The sequence below is a fragment of the Buteo buteo genome, chromosome 7 (genome assembly GCF_964188355.1).
Source record: "Buteo buteo chromosome 7, bButBut1.hap1.1, whole genome shotgun sequence".
NCBI classification, from domain to species: domain Eukaryota; kingdom Metazoa; phylum Chordata; class Aves; order Accipitriformes; family Accipitridae; genus Buteo; species Buteo buteo.
Genome location: NC_134177.1, coordinates 210,924 through 225,965, shown reverse-complemented (window position 1 = coordinate 225,965; position 15,042 = coordinate 210,924). Strand labels below are relative to the sequence as shown.

Below are 15,042 nucleotides of genomic sequence, written 5' to 3'. Positions count from 1 at the left end.
CAGCAGGAGCAGCGCCAGCAGCAGGAACGGCGGCGGCGCGCCAGGCTGCGGCCTCCCGGAGGCAAAAAGGAAGGCGTGTTGGGTTCGAAATGCAGCAAGTTTTTCTTCAGAACTCCGTCAACTGCACGCTCTACAGCTACTGGTCACAAGCACTTCTGAAAATAATTCGCTTCTGGCTATCGTTAGCACGTGTAGCCCTTTCTCTCTCTCCAGGTTTTGTAAAACGCGTGGGGAAGGAAAAAACCAAAACCAAACCTGCAAAAAAACACAAACAAAACACTAAAGCTTTTTCTCCTTTACCAGGATTCAGGACTAAGACAATTTAAGGTAGCAGGTCCACCAGTTTTTACCCGAGCCGAGTGTCCTACAATTTAACTGCTTCCAAGTGTCTATAAAGCTATATTCATCAGAACATACTGTTAAAGGACATTGGTTTTTTAATGGGCCAAGGTAGGAATGTAAAAAATTACAATGCTCTTTTAAAGCAGCTAACAGATCTGCTCTTATCTTCCTTTTATCTGAATTAAAAGGGGTGTGTGCTGGTTGGAAAATGTCCCTTTTTCCTCTGCATAATGTCACCCCCCCCTTTTTTTTTTTTTTTTGAAGTAGCAAGTTTTATGTTGTTAGCAAGTAATCTGATAATAAGTGCTAGTTCTGTTCAAAAAGGTAACAGCATCTGCCATAACTAGTCAGGTAAATTACTTAAGTACAGTATCACGCAGTTAACTAACCCTGGAGATTTTAATAAGTCTTCTGCAAAGCCAGCCTTACTGGAAAAACACTTTCAGGAAAGATTAGGTTCCTTTGTATTGTGCAGACAGGCTTGGAATATTAACAGTGATGTTAGTACTCTAACAACCTGAAGCAGAAGCAGTTTCCTGCTTGTGAGAAACCAAAAATCAAGAAGAGTATGTCTCAGAACATGTTGGGATCACAGGAAAGTGCACACAAATACACATAAATAAATAGCAAAGAAGAAAAAAATAGAAGGTAGAACCTTTAAAACTTTATTTGAAAACAATCAAACAAGTGAACAGGGTTCTGCAATTCTTTTTTTTCCCCCAATAAATTTTTCTGGACTTCAGTTTTCTAAATATTCGTCTCCTTCTTCAGCCTCTGCTTCTACTGAGTCTACACCAACTTCTTCATAATCTTTCTCAAGGGCAGCCAGATCTTCCCGGGCTTCAGAAAATTCTCCTTCCTCCATTCCTTCGCCAACATACCAATGTACAAAGGCACGCTTAGCATACATGAGATCAAATTTGTGGTCGAGGCGAGCCCATGCTTCAGCAATAGCCGTTGTATTACTTAGCATACACACAGCCCGCTGGACCTTGGCAAGGTCACCACCTGGCACCACAGTTGGAGGCTGGTAGTTAATGCCCACCTTCAAGAAAACAAATGAAAACTTTCCTCATGAGTGCTAATGCTTAAAGACTGATTTCTCATAACAATCAAAAATCACTATGGTTACAAACAAACGAATAGCTTACAGTTATTCTGCACTTCTTCATCAAAAGATTTAACAGGGACATTACAACGTTGTAGAATGACTGTTACCTCTGAATACTATACAATTCCTAGTATTTCAAACATCAACCACTTAAAAAGCTATGTAAGTACCTTGAATCCAGTTGGGCACCAATCCACAAATTGAATGGTACGTTTAGTCTTGATAGTAGCAATCGCTGCATTGACGTCTTTGGGAACAACATCACCTCTATATAACATACAGCAGGCCATGTATTTGCCGTGGCGAGGGTCGCATTTTACCATCTGGTTGGCTGGTTCAAAACAAGCATTGGTAATTTCAGCCACAGACAACTGCTCATGATACGCTTTTTCAGCGGAGATGACAGGGGCGTATGTTACCAGGGGAAAGTGGATTCGTGGGTATGGAACAAGGTTAGTTTGAAATTCTGTCAGATCTACGTTGAGGGCTCCATCAAAACGCAGTGAGGCTGTGATGGATGAAACAATTTGCCCAATTAATCGGTTTAAATTGGTATAAGTAGGACGTTCAATGTCAAGGTTACGACGACATATATCGTAAATGGCTTCATTATCGACCATGAAGGCACAGTCCGAATGCTCTAATGTTGTGTGGGTAGTTAGAATTGAGTTGTAAGGTTCCACTACAGCAGTGGAAACTTGTGGTGCTGGATATATTGCAAACTCCAGTTTAGATTTTTTGCCGTAGTCAACAGAGAGCCTTTCCATGAGCAGAGATGCAAACCCTGAACCAGTGCCTCCTCCAAAACTATGAAAGATAAGGAAACCTTGCAGCCCTGTGCACAGATCAGCCTATAATGGGGTGGAAAAAAGTGGGAGAAAAAAAAAAAGTTATTGATGATTTTGGAAAAAGCAGTATTAAAATAATCATTCAAAAGCATTTCTTTCTTAAGTTAGGTTTAGACTGTTACAATAAAAAACCAGCATTCTTGAAAGGTGGTCTTCCTTTTTTCTTGCATGTCTTTTACTCAAAAGTACCAGTGCCTCTGCATAACTTTTTCTGAATAGAGTATTTTAATACTTGAAAGTTTCTTTATTGTCTCTGATGCCATTTTAATACCACTGTAAGCAAGAGCAGCTGTGGACCACTGTGACAAGTTACTATAAACTACTGCTGGGTTACAGCTTTAGGATCTGTTTATGTTCCCATACTAGCTTTCAGCAAGTATCAACCAGATGTTGAAAACAAGGGTTTATTTTTGTAATTTTAAGTAGACAATCACTATTTCACTTTGAATCATATCATCCTACGTGAATATCTCACAATGCAATGTCATGATTAAAAAACTAGAGAAGTAATTAAAATTGCTGAGCATTCAGCCATAACCTGATGTTCAGGGTACTAGCAATATTTTGCATGACACATAATGGCATGATTCAAAATGAAAATAACAAACAAACAAAAAAGTGTAACAAAGGTTGTTACACTTGTTTAAGGCTTTCATAATATGTTTCTGAGGTATCCTTAAAATACTTTGAAATAATATTTCAGAGCCTAAAAAATTTTAAGTTTTACTGACTGAATTTTTATTTAACTGGGGGGGGGGAGGGCAAGGAGATAAAAGTTTTGTTTTGTTCCGTTTTAAGCAATCAACTATGCACAAAATTCTTAGGGAAAAAACATAGCAAACTATCGTTATAGATAGCTATAGAGCTGTATCAATTATTTTAAATACTGACTTGCAGCATGAATTCTCACCAGTTTGCGAATGCGGTCTAGCACTAGATCAACAATCTCTTTTCCAATGGTATAATGGCCTCTGGCATAATTATTGGCTGCATCTTCTTTCCCAGTAATGAGCTGCTCAGGATGGAATAACTGCCTGTATGTGCCTGTACGTACTTCATCTACAAAAAAACCAAAATACCACAACATAAATTTGATCAGTTCTGTGTGTGCTGCCTAGTGACTACACACTAAGTGCACATGTCAAAAGAGTGTAGACAGCATCCCCGACTATACACAGCTTGTCTGACTAGCCTAAAAAGTTGGCACAACTTCAGCCCCTTTGTTTAGGGGAAAACATCAGGCACTCACAAAGCAGTATTTGTACCTGAGAACACAGAGGTCACTCAGAAAACTACATTACAGGTATAGACAAGACTGCGGATAGCAATTTAACAAAACTCTGGATGCAGTGCAGCAGCTTAGAAAGATTATCCAGTCTCTAAAAAAGTTCTATTGTTTTCCCAATATTGTTACTTGTAGACCATTATTTCATTTCTTTCAAATAATAACCTCAAATGTCAAAACAGCATCCAGACACGCATCTTTTAAAATATATAGTGTTCTGAACAAACAAAAAAGGCCATAGGGAATCTGCACTTTTACACTAAAGATCTTTAATGTTGGGTACATACCAACTACTGTTGGCTCTAGGTCCACAAACACTGCTCTGGGAACATGTTTACCAGCTCCTGTCTCACTGAAGAAGGTATTAAATGAATCATCTCCACCTCCAATAGTTTTATCGCTAGGCATTTGGCCATCAGGCTGGATCCCATGTTCAAGACAATACAATTCCCAACACGCATTACCAATCTGAACACCAGCCTGACCAACGTGGATGGATATGCATTCACGCTGCAAATTAAAAACAGTACAATGACAATGAGATATGGAGCTACCTGTCTTCTAGATTTTATTCTTATAATAACTACCTATCTGTGGGTTGTATCTTTCCATGATCTTTCTCTGCTGCTGACAAGACTCTACTCACCTTAGTTGACTTGGGCTGACTTCGAGAATATTGGAAGATCTTAAAGACAATATAGTCTCTATGAACACAGAAGGTGAATACAGATTCATCATCCCTTACCATGCTGCATGTATATCGTATCTTTAATATTCTGCCTAGTCTCTTTTTCACCTTCCTTTAGTTTTGGAAGACTTCTTTACATAATATCCCTGAATTTCCTTGATTTGTTGCCAAATCGCATATTGGATAACTGCCGCAAGAATCTTTCCTGCACAGGACCACTTAGTACATTGTCCCTGGCAATTCATACATATTTGAGTTCCTCTGTGAAATCATCTGCAAGTCCCCATCAAATGTCATCTGCCCACTTTTATCCAGCTCCTTTGATTCTAAGCAACTGTGCCATGTGTGTTTAATCTCTCAAGACCTCCATTTTGTCTTACACCCCAGACGGAAATAAGCCATTTTTCTAGCTTACTGTTACAGTGTATCTAGGAAAAAGTAGAGGTAGTGAATTAAAAGTAGGGCATCTGGGCTGCTCTTTCCTGTTTTCTTGATGGCTTCATCAAAACTTGTATCCTTGACTGCACGTTTTGATTCTCACCCCGTGGTTCTGTCAGAAGTCTTTTGGAGACTAACTCTGTGCTTACTTCCACTCCCATTCGGTTGGCACAAAGTTCCCGAAGCTTTCACGCCGCCTCACCGTTCCCCGTCCCCCGTCGCGTTACCGCCATGCCGCGCTTGCAGCCGGCGCCAAACAATCTCCGCAACAACGGCCCACCCCGCCCCTTCACCACTGCCCTCTCAAGAGCACGCGGTGCCGTTGGCTGCCGGCCACACTCCTCTCCTCTGATTGGCTACGCGCAAGCCCCTGCGGCTTGGCTCCGCGAGACGGCCCAGCAACGGCGGAGCGATGCGGTTGGTTGCCGCCGTGCTTTCCCGCCGTCTCTCTGCCGCCTGGGTCACGTTTCAGCCCGCCCCCACCCCTCCGCGTGGAAGGCGCCCGCTACCGACAGACGTCCGTCGCTTTTCTACACGTCTCGTCTTACTAGCCACCGGCCAGTTTCTGTGCCTCGCCTCCCTTGAACTATTAAGTCTTGCAGCAATTTCTCTCCTTCTCCCCAGTCCATCTGCCTTACTGCTACCGCGGGGACTCCACGCAGAGGCTGCCTGCAAGTCCTGCCGCAGCGCATGCGGTCCAAACTCCCCAGACTGCCGCAGCAGAAGCAATCCCAAGTACCCTTCCCCTCCCCAGCCCCGAGGATTCCCTTCCCCACCATGATGTCTTGCAAAGCTGAGGAACTCCGGCCGCTCCGCACCACACCACATCCACCGCCACCTGCCGCACAGCTCCAACTGCCGACGGCGAACCGCCTCCAGCCCCTCGCCCTCGCGTGTCGGCTCCCCATTGGCTGTTACCTGGGCGGTCTAGAGGTGAACGGAGACCGCTGATTAGCCGAGGGCGCTCTTCTCCCCACGTGGAGCGATGATTGTCACATGCTCTCCTGAAAGCGCGCGAGCTGTCGCGTCTCCACAGGGCGGGGCTTGAGCCGCACTGGGCGTGGGGGTGTCGGCTCGAGGCGGTAAACTGCGGCGTGGGAGGCGCCTCCGGGTGGGTTGGGGCTGCTCTCAGGGCTGTGGTGAAGGTCCAGGGCGGGCTCGCCGCGGGCAGCTGTGCTCGCACCGGCTCCGGGGGTTGTTCGGGCCAGAAGCTGGAGTTGCGGACGGCTGCGAAGCTCTGACTTGACTGGGGCGCACAGCTGCAATGGCCGTTCTCGAGGCCGCGAGACGGCTGCTGCCGGTCAGGGCAACGGCAGGAGTGCCTGCGTGCAGCTCCGGCCGGGGAGAGGAGACCTCCGAGGGCCTGGAAATCCCTGTCAGCAGAAAAAGACTGCCCGGTGGATAGGTGAAGCTGGATGTCTGGAGCTGAAGTGAGTACGCTGGGTTGCTTTCTGGAGTAGCAGCCACACCACAGTTGGTTTTTTCCTACCTTTTGTTCCTCTTTCAGCCCTTCTTTCCTCTTTGTCCCTTTCTTTCCTCTTCATAGAATCATAGAATGGTTTGGGTTGGAAGGGACCTTAAAGATCACCTAGTTCCAACCCCCCTGCCCTGGGCAGGGATGCCTTCCACTAGACCAGGTTGCTCAGAGCCCCATCAGACCTGGCCTTGAATGCTTCCAGGAATAGGGCATCCACAACCTCTCTGGGCAGCCTGTTCTTTCTCCCCTTCTTTCCTCTTTCTCCCTCTCCTTTCTGTCAAAACTTAATTCTTTTCCAGTGGTCAGCACATCCCCTGTAATGCTCCCCATGTAGCATTCTTGCATGGAGGTTTTTCCTGGTGGGTACATGAGGCTAGAGGAGATCAAACTGGTCCACGAAACGCAGGAAGTACTCTATGAATTTTTTTACTAGCAGCGGAGAAGATTATTCTTCTGTAATGTTAGTTCTGCCTAACAGGCCAACAGAAATCTCACAGAAAGATATCTAGCTAGAATTCTTCATTTATTTTAATGTACTTCTAATCAAGATTGGACAGGAAGGCATTACAATCAAATAATCCTTTTTTTTTTCTGTCGAGACTTTCTTTTTTAACTTGGGCATAGCTTAATAACAGCCTTGTACAATAGAAATATTCAGTCTAGATTATTATCTTTCTGACAGAGTGAATGAAAGTTGAAGAAAAAACTTAACTTTGTTGAGGGAGCTGCCTGAAAGTTGAAATGGGAAAAGAAATTCCATGTGTTGTTATAAATGTCAAGCTATTCACATTCAATTCTGGTAAACTGTATCCTTGCTCTGTATTTAAAAAATGCTGACCTGAGCAAAAGACATTCTCTGTTTCGGGGGTCTGCCCACAAGGTGTGATTTCAGGTTACTGGAGGTAGTTAAGTTCTGTTTCTCTGCAAAATATAAGCTATGTATCTGTGGTTCTAGAAGAAAATAAAACCTTTCAAAAGAAACTACAAAACTCAATAGTGTTTTGTTGTTGGGTTTTGTTTGGGGTTTTGTTGTTTTTTGTTGGTTTTTTTTTATGATTTAAGCTAGAGTATTTTTCTATGAGATTTCAGTTGTTCCAGTGCAAGTTTTATGCAATTTTTTATGAGGTTTTACATAATTTACAACCACTTGCATTTAAAGCTACATCTGAGGGAGCAGTTTAAAACTGAGATTAAAGCCTGGTTCCTGCTATTGTTTTGATTTTTGTTTTTTAACAAGCCTTTTTATAAAAGCAGTTTATACCTGGGAACTGATGCAAATATGGCCATATTCTTACTAAACAGATTTTTCCCACTTGTACTCAAGAATGTAACAATAGGATTCTTACCATTTTAAATTTCTGTTAGTTTTATAGGATCAATACCGCTATGGAATATTGAGCTGAAGAAGGTCTATGGCATGACTTGCTTTCATCTACACACGATATTTTGTACATAATTTAAATATATGTATGTCTATATCTCTGGTAGCGTTGTGGGTTAGGCCGGTTTATTGATAAGTTCTTTAATACGTAGAGGACTAGGAGTGAGGAAATAAGATAACACTCACACCCATATAATCATATCCTAAGTTGAGACTGGTGTTAGTGGTGAGGTTATATTTAAAGTCAGAGATACCAAAGGCTGATGTACTTCCTTTCAAGCCTGCTGCATAGAAAAGGCTTGCAAAGACAAATAAATTATGTACTAGAGATGACCTAGTTTATGGTTGAAATATGACTTTGGCCTTAAAGTTAATTTAAAGCCCAGGACAGGAGAGTTTTAAGAGATAGGTGTACAGCTTGATTATGACAGTCGTAGGCTTTTAATGAAGATTGCCATGATAAAAGAGAATGTAATTCTTTTGAGTGGTGGTGTGCTTCAAACATCCTGAAGCTTATCTTTAGCAGTGTGACTAAGGAGTCTGTTTAAGATGCAGTTTTAGAAAAACCAAAGTAATTTGAAAATGGGCCCATTTGGGCTTTTTTAAAAATTTTATTTATTGTGCTCATTTTTAAAGGTGCCAGACATTTTATTATGTCCAGTTCTTTATGCTGATTTACATCCACATAATCATTACTTTTTATTGTGTGAGTTGTAACTCCATTTTGCAGTATAAAAGTTGGTAAAATTTCTATTGAGAGTGAAAAAAATCTGTGCTTGAATCATTTTACATAAACACTGCATTAGAAGGGCCAGGTCTAAGTGTAGGCACTTTCTTGCACAAAGTCCTAGCTTTGGTCATATAAAGCCTGGAAAACGAGACTGGGAAGAATCAGATGTTGGGCAGAAGCCCTTTGCGAGACAAAGATGGCACCACTCAGCAGCAACAGCATTTGCATCTTTCCTTTGAATCATCTTTTCTTCAGAGCAGCTAGCCTGAGTCTCCTAGGCTCATCATTGCTGCTTTTTGTCCCTGCTCCATCCCTTTCCTTTTTCTGGAAGGGATACAGAGAAAATGGTATGTTGCCTACAGTGCTGGGAACTCTTGAAACAACCCTTGAGTTGAATGCAATCCTCTATTTAGTTTGGAAATCAAAAAAAGATGGGGGTGACATATTTGCTTGTGAACAATTTATCATTTTTATCTTTGGGGTTTTCTTTTTATGAATAACATACTAAAATTAAGGTTTCTTTACTTTCTACTTTTAATATATTAATATCAAAATATATCATCTTTATAAAATTGCATTGGATTATTTGAAAACAATCAAGTATCATCTTACAGATCTTTCTGTGAATAGCTTTTCTGAAGAAGTTATGGAGGCGACTTTAAATGATGGTGGTTTTCAGTATAAATGAAAGATAGATAATACTTCAAAGGTGGTCCTTTTTGGACTGGCCCCTCTGTACCTGCAAGGAAGAAAGCCAGCTTTGAAGGACGATACCTTTAGTTTTCTTTAGACAATGTTGTCTTTATGTAATTGAAATATACCAAGGCAATATGTATAAGTTTCTAAAAGTGACAGTGCCCTTAACTTCAGCATTCCTGTTTTTCTTGTGCAACTTGCATCTGATAGAGATGTGCTCAGTGTGCATTTGCATCTGAATTGTATGTGTGTTTGTTTGTCTGCTTGAATCCTGAAATACACGGGAGTAGTAAAAGTTGACAGACTTTATATTAGAATGCAATTTTATGTCCTTCTTATATTGGGTCTCTAAACGCACTGAGGGTCTTCAGATGTTTCAGCTAAGATTTTTTTCTTTTTTCCTTGCCCATCCATTTCCTCTTGCAAGTCCTTTCACTTTTTTAGAAGTTCTATTTATACATTTTTGGTTTCTTACTATTGTGTCTGTAAATTATTCCTATATTGGCGTAAACAATCAGCCAGTGATTTGGAGCCAATAATAAAGGCCTATTGTTTAGTCTCCTGCAGTAAAATGGGACTTTGGGTACAGGCCAAGATGGGATAGGGATTAAAATTGGAGAGGGCAAAAGTGGTCATGACATTATTTTTAGCATGCCATCATTCCTGGGGTGTCATTTTTTTCCAGTGACTTCCTAGCTAGTGACAACACTTATATCATTCTTAAGTTTTTGTCAATATGTCTAATACATTTTAACATAACTTTAGGCAAGATGCTGCTTGGGCCCTTCTTCCTTATGAAAGCTATTTACTATGATTCAAATGCTGAGTGTCTTGTTTGGAGAAACATAGAGCTACTCACAAATAGAATATGCCTTAATTGGTAGAGAGATTTCAAGAATTTTTATAATTCACTAGTAAATATTAGAAATGTAGAGAATTTACCAATAGGAAGACAGTATAAAAACACTATAAACTAGCATATCTAGTAAAGAAGAAGCCACAAATGCTATTACTAAAGCAAGCATTTTTGAAGGTTACACTGGTTTGCAATTAGGAGGTTATACACCTTTCTTGTTAGGCTATAAAATGCAAGTAGATCTGATAGCACTGTGGAGTTCCATTAATCAGTACCTCTTGTTGATTCATCAAATTTTCTTACAGTATAGGCTATACTAACAAATAATTAATGACCCTTAAGATCTAATAGTTGTTATCAATTCCTTTGTAGCGTAGAATTCTTTATAAGAAAATTGCTATTGCCATTTTTTTCTCAGCTGCATCAAGATGATACAGTACAGTATTAACTTACATTTTTTTAAAACATGTTCCCTTTTAGAGTGGAAATTACAGTGATTAAAATACTGTTAACATTACTAACATTGTTTCCATTAATTTATTAATTCCTAGACCTTTCCTTATATTATGCTCTTGTAATTGGCAGGCAAAAAAAGCTACTCTGTGCAGTAATTAACGGCATTTCCTGTGTTAAGTATAAAACCGTAAAAAAAACAAAAACAAAAACGACCCAAAACTTCCAAACAAACAAAAAACCCCACTCTGTAATGATTTTAGGATATTTATGATGATCATCAATGAATTTTTCCACATACTTTTTTTTTACTGTTAAGCAAGGAGAACAATGTGATTACCTCTTTCTCATTTTTACCAGAAATAGTAGCTAAAACAGTAGTGAAATTAGACTAAAACTGATGCTTTTCATGTATTGTTCTTGTTAAACTGTATAAAATTATAGCATGATTTAGAACAAAACAGGCTTTGTAGAGACTACTTCAAATGAGGTTCCACCTAGAATAAATGTACCACACATTTGTGAAGTGAAGCACCTGCTAACTAACATCAATCAGTTGCATCTTGTTCTTTTCACCAAAGTGATATAGCAGTTTACCTTTTATTTTTCTCAAAAAAAACCCACCCCAAACAAAACCCCTAAACCAACCAACCACCAAAAAAATAAACCCTAAACCCCAAAAATTTAAAGAAAAGCAAATGACAGATCTGCTGTTAACAGTAAGAACTGGTAAAAAATTAAGATGAAGAAATAGCTATTAATTCATTGAAGCCAGTGGAGTGATGCTTAATTCGTGCTAAGCATGAGCCTAACCTGAGCTGATGTGTTTCTAATTGCAGTGCTTTGGGTTTTTCTAAGGTAAGTGTAGTGGAAAACATGTGAAGAACACTGCCACCTTTATTAATTACATAAAAATAGATTAGCTTGTTAACTTGTTTGCTTTTAAGTCCTCACAAGAAGATGATTTTTTTCTTTCCTTAGGGATGCATGAATATGTTAGGGTCAAATTATTGCTAGGCAAATCTGCTCTGTGCTCCTCAAATTCCTGCCCAATATGATAATAGTTCAAGCTGGTCTGAATTGCAGCAGGGGCAGAGGCCCTTGTCCATTTCATGTAACTCATAACTTCTACAGTTTACTGGAGCAACTTATTTGTGAGCCAGTTGCTCTAGACTCCTCCTGTAAGCAAAGGAGAGAAAAGCACTTCCACAGGATGACTTAGACTCTTTGAGCTCCACCATACTCCCAAGATGCCTACTTTTTTCTCTCATGGTGACCCACAGATCTATTTTACTCTCTGTCTCAAGATTCCAGATATGTTCCTTCCTGCATCTTCAGACCACTGGCTTGCTGAGAGTACCAAATTATGGGGATTTACTAATTTTCTTCCATTTACTGGTATGTCATTGATGCTGACTTACTGAGTGAAGCTCCCTACTGACACAGGCAGCTATGTCACAGAATTCCTATTATAAATTGGTCTCAAAGATAACCATTTATTTTGGTCTCATTCCTTCTGGAAGGGCTATCTAGAACTGAACTATTCATGTTAATATCTTTTTCTATTTATTTCTGGTCTAAATGTATGTATGAGTAGCTACAACCATTTGTGCTTGTGTGAACAATTTTGGTTAGGTTATATAATCTACTTCCTCTCTCAGTGGTTTGCTCTGTTGATATGTGTATAAAAATTAATAATACTCTGTTTCTCAGACTTTGTCTTAGTACATTAAGTAAGCCAAGCCCTTTTAGGCCTCTTGTAATGCATGTTTTTTATTCCTTATTGCTGTCTAACTAAAGCTGATCAAACTTAATTCTCATGAACTTTGGTGTTTAGAATTGTGTACAAAGCTATTTTCTCTCCTTTACTGGCAAAAATTCTGTGGGGCCATTAATTGTACTCTGCTGGAAAGAGTTATGCAGATACATGCCAAGATAGCATTTATATTTAAACTATAAAATTATCCATTTACCACTGACTGACTTGACAATGTTCAGCTCTTCTTATTATCCTTTTATACATGTCAAAACTCCTTTATATACTCTTAGTTACAGAATTTCTTGTACATCTTAACCATTCTAGCCTGATAGGTCATGTGAGCTCAGGAAGATTTTTCACCTTGACTCTTTGTGGACATAAATCTTTATGAAAAGGCAGTTATCCTACACATACAGCAATGACTGTGGCACAGATGAGGAAAAAAAATAGGCCTATGCAGCATTGCCATCCTATGGTAACAACAGAAAAAATGTTTAGCATCAGCAAAGGGAGAAATGAGAGGAGGCATCACTGTAGACCACTATTTCACTTTAGGAAATGAGCCTGAGAAAGTAAATTCTCAAAAATATTAGCTGTAGTGTAGAGCCTCTGAGAGGGACTGTGTATTCAGCCTTTCATGTATTCTTCAAGAGAAATTATGATTTTAAAATGTCCTTTAAAAAATTCTGAAAGGACTTGATATTCCATCATTGCCGGATATTTTGTCTGTAGATACTGAGCTCCTGATGCAGAAAATACAGCCCTTTTGAAAACACAGACAGGACATAAGCCTAACCTTTTATAGGATATGGTGTGTGCTGATCTTTGTGGTCTCAGCCTTATTGATCATATCACATTGGAAAATAACCAGACTGGCATATGCTGTTATTTTATAGATGACTCTGTTTCTGGTCAGAGAAGATAACAAAAATCTTGGAGGCTTTATATGCAAGAAGAAAAATTATGTGGTGGGGGGGAAGCATAAGGGAACAGTATAAATGAATGAAGAAAAGTATTTGTTTCTGAAAGGCTTTTGATATTTAACATTGTTCCTCTTCAAATGTGTAGCAATCTTAAATATCAAAGTTGTATGTGAAAGGGAGAGAGCAGTGAACTGTGCAAGCCTTAGCATTTCTGACTGCAAGGCATTATCTGTTGTAGGTTTTCATGGAACTGTGGATGTTGGAAGCTCAGTTTTAGGCTCTGCTTCCCAGGTCTCCTGGCTTGCCTGAGAGTAGGATTCCCTTCAGTCTGCCACATGCATTGCTTAAGAGTTAGGAAGCAAGTGGGAACCAGTCCAGTTTGCAGAAGAGCTTCTGTTGGAAAATTATTGTAAATTAACTCTGTCACTTTTGGTTTTGACAGATGTGTAGGTCCTTATGGGAGAATGTTATATCAATCTTTTTTCCTCAAAAAAAAAAAAAAGTCTAATAAATAGTTACCTAGAATCCTATCTTATTATAGTTTTCCTTGTAACTATATAGCTTTAATTGTAAAAGTTGTAATATAAGTTTTATTTCAGTAAATTTGCACTGACCAAAACAGGTACACGGACAGATTTTAAACTCCATCTTGAACCACTGAATCTCTGAGAATGTGTCAGTAATTTAATGAAAAACAGGGTCTTGCCTAGAAACCTACACTTCAGTTTGAAAGATCTCTGTAGACTGAAGTTAAAATTAGCTTCTAAAGATGGAGTAAGTCAGTCTTAAAACTATCTAGGACCATGGCAGTATCGGTATGAATCTAAAGAAGAGAAATTATGTATTCACATAGAAGAAAATTCTGTCAAAAATCAATCTAACAATCTGGGTTTTCTTTTACTGTTTTAGCCTCTGACAAAGTTAGTCTGGCAAATCTATTATAAACCAACAAATTTATACATTGGATACATTAGATTTTAATTCTGGGAGAGTTTTCCCTGATGATAATCTTTATACAGAAGTTGTTGGCAAAGTTTTAAGGATACATAATTGAAAAGCTGGGATTTGGTTTCCTTTTTGTTGTTGTTGTTTGTGGGTTTTTATTTGGTTGTTTTTTTTACATTAACCTGCATCTTTAGATAAAACTATATAACTTTCTTCATCTAGCATCCTGGTTAATCCAGGAAGACTGCTGCATAAATCTCTTTTTGACAGAACATTTCTTTCAATGGATAGCAGTGGCTGCCTCAGTGACTTTGTGAAGTATTTCAATTATTTAATGGGATGGAACAGCACACTGGAGCAGTGGGTGAAAGTATTCAGGTTTTGGCAAAGGAAGCTTTTAAAACTCCTCTTTTTTTTTTTTCTTTTTAACAGTAGGCCAATGAAGAAGAAAAATTCTATTTTCCTCATCTGTTGTTGGTTACACCAAATATCTATTTGACTTAAATTACAGCTCACTTGGTTACAGTTTTTGGGAGAAGCTGCAGGAAGCTTCAGAGTGGTTTCACCTAAGTGACATGAAAGTATTTTTCAAAAGGCTTTATCCTGAAGGGTATAAATGCTTCTAAAGGTCACTGATCGTGGCAACGATTGACACGTTCACACAGATACATCTACGACACGCAACAACGTACTGTTTTCTGCATAAGATAGTGTACCAGATGCTTTCATCTTGGTCAGTGTATGAGGCAGGCTACTTTCTAAATCGTATTCTCATTACAAGATAAACTTTCAGAAAATCCCGTTCTGATAAACCCCTGCTTTGCCCTTTGCGTCCTCTCCCAGTCTCTTGGCATCTTTGCAAACTCGTGAATGTTCCCTTGTCTGTAACCTACGGTGAGTTGCACTTGTTCTCCACCGCCGCGAACGGATCGTTTTGACGCTCCCCCGTGTCCGATGAAGCTGACGCGGTGTGTCGGTAGGGCCGGGAGCCCTGGAGGGAGGGCTGCCTGCTCTCTCCGGCACGGGTCGCGCGGGCTGACCGCGCCGCTGGCAGGCGGGGGGGGGGGGCGGGGGCGGGAAAGCAGCGTCGCCTTCCTGTCCGTAGCGTCT

General features: G+C 40.0%; 1 protein-coding gene and 1 long non-coding RNA gene across 7 annotated transcripts; both read right to left on the bottom strand.

The window, feature by feature from the left end:
* Window positions 1-101: 101 nt before the first annotated feature.
* Window positions 102-5,754, bottom strand: LOC142032507 (tubulin alpha-3 chain). Of its 6 annotated transcripts, none has more exons than XM_075031156.1 (5): window positions 5,631-5,754; window positions 3,874-4,096; window positions 3,212-3,360; window positions 1,624-2,304; window positions 102-1,387 (listed from the first exon to the last, which is right to left on the bottom strand). In XM_075031156.1, the coding sequence occupies exons 2-5, from the start codon at window positions 3,992-3,994 to the stop codon at window positions 1,082-1,084; spliced, it is 1,257 nt and encodes a 418-aa protein (XP_074887257.1). In that variant the 5' UTR covers window positions 3,995-4,096; window positions 5,631-5,754; the 3' UTR covers window positions 102-1,081. The 6 variants fall into 6 exon arrangements, with proteins under 6 accessions (XP_074887257.1, XP_074887253.1, XP_074887256.1 ...); XM_075031152.1 differs by lacking the exon at window positions 5,631-5,754 and adding an exon at window positions 5,489-5,620; XM_075031155.1 differs by lacking the exon at window positions 5,631-5,754 and adding an exon at window positions 4,816-4,974.
* A 206-nt stretch (window positions 5,755-5,960) lies between these two features.
* On the bottom strand, window positions 5,961-14,949 carry LOC142032510 (uncharacterized). Its single transcript, XR_012650854.1, has 3 exons — window positions 14,826-14,949; window positions 8,913-9,039; window positions 5,961-6,085 (listed from the first exon to the last, which is right to left on the bottom strand). It is a non-coding gene; the product is annotated as an uncharacterized LOC142032510 (long non-coding RNA).
* Window positions 14,950-15,042: the final 93 nt, after the last annotated feature.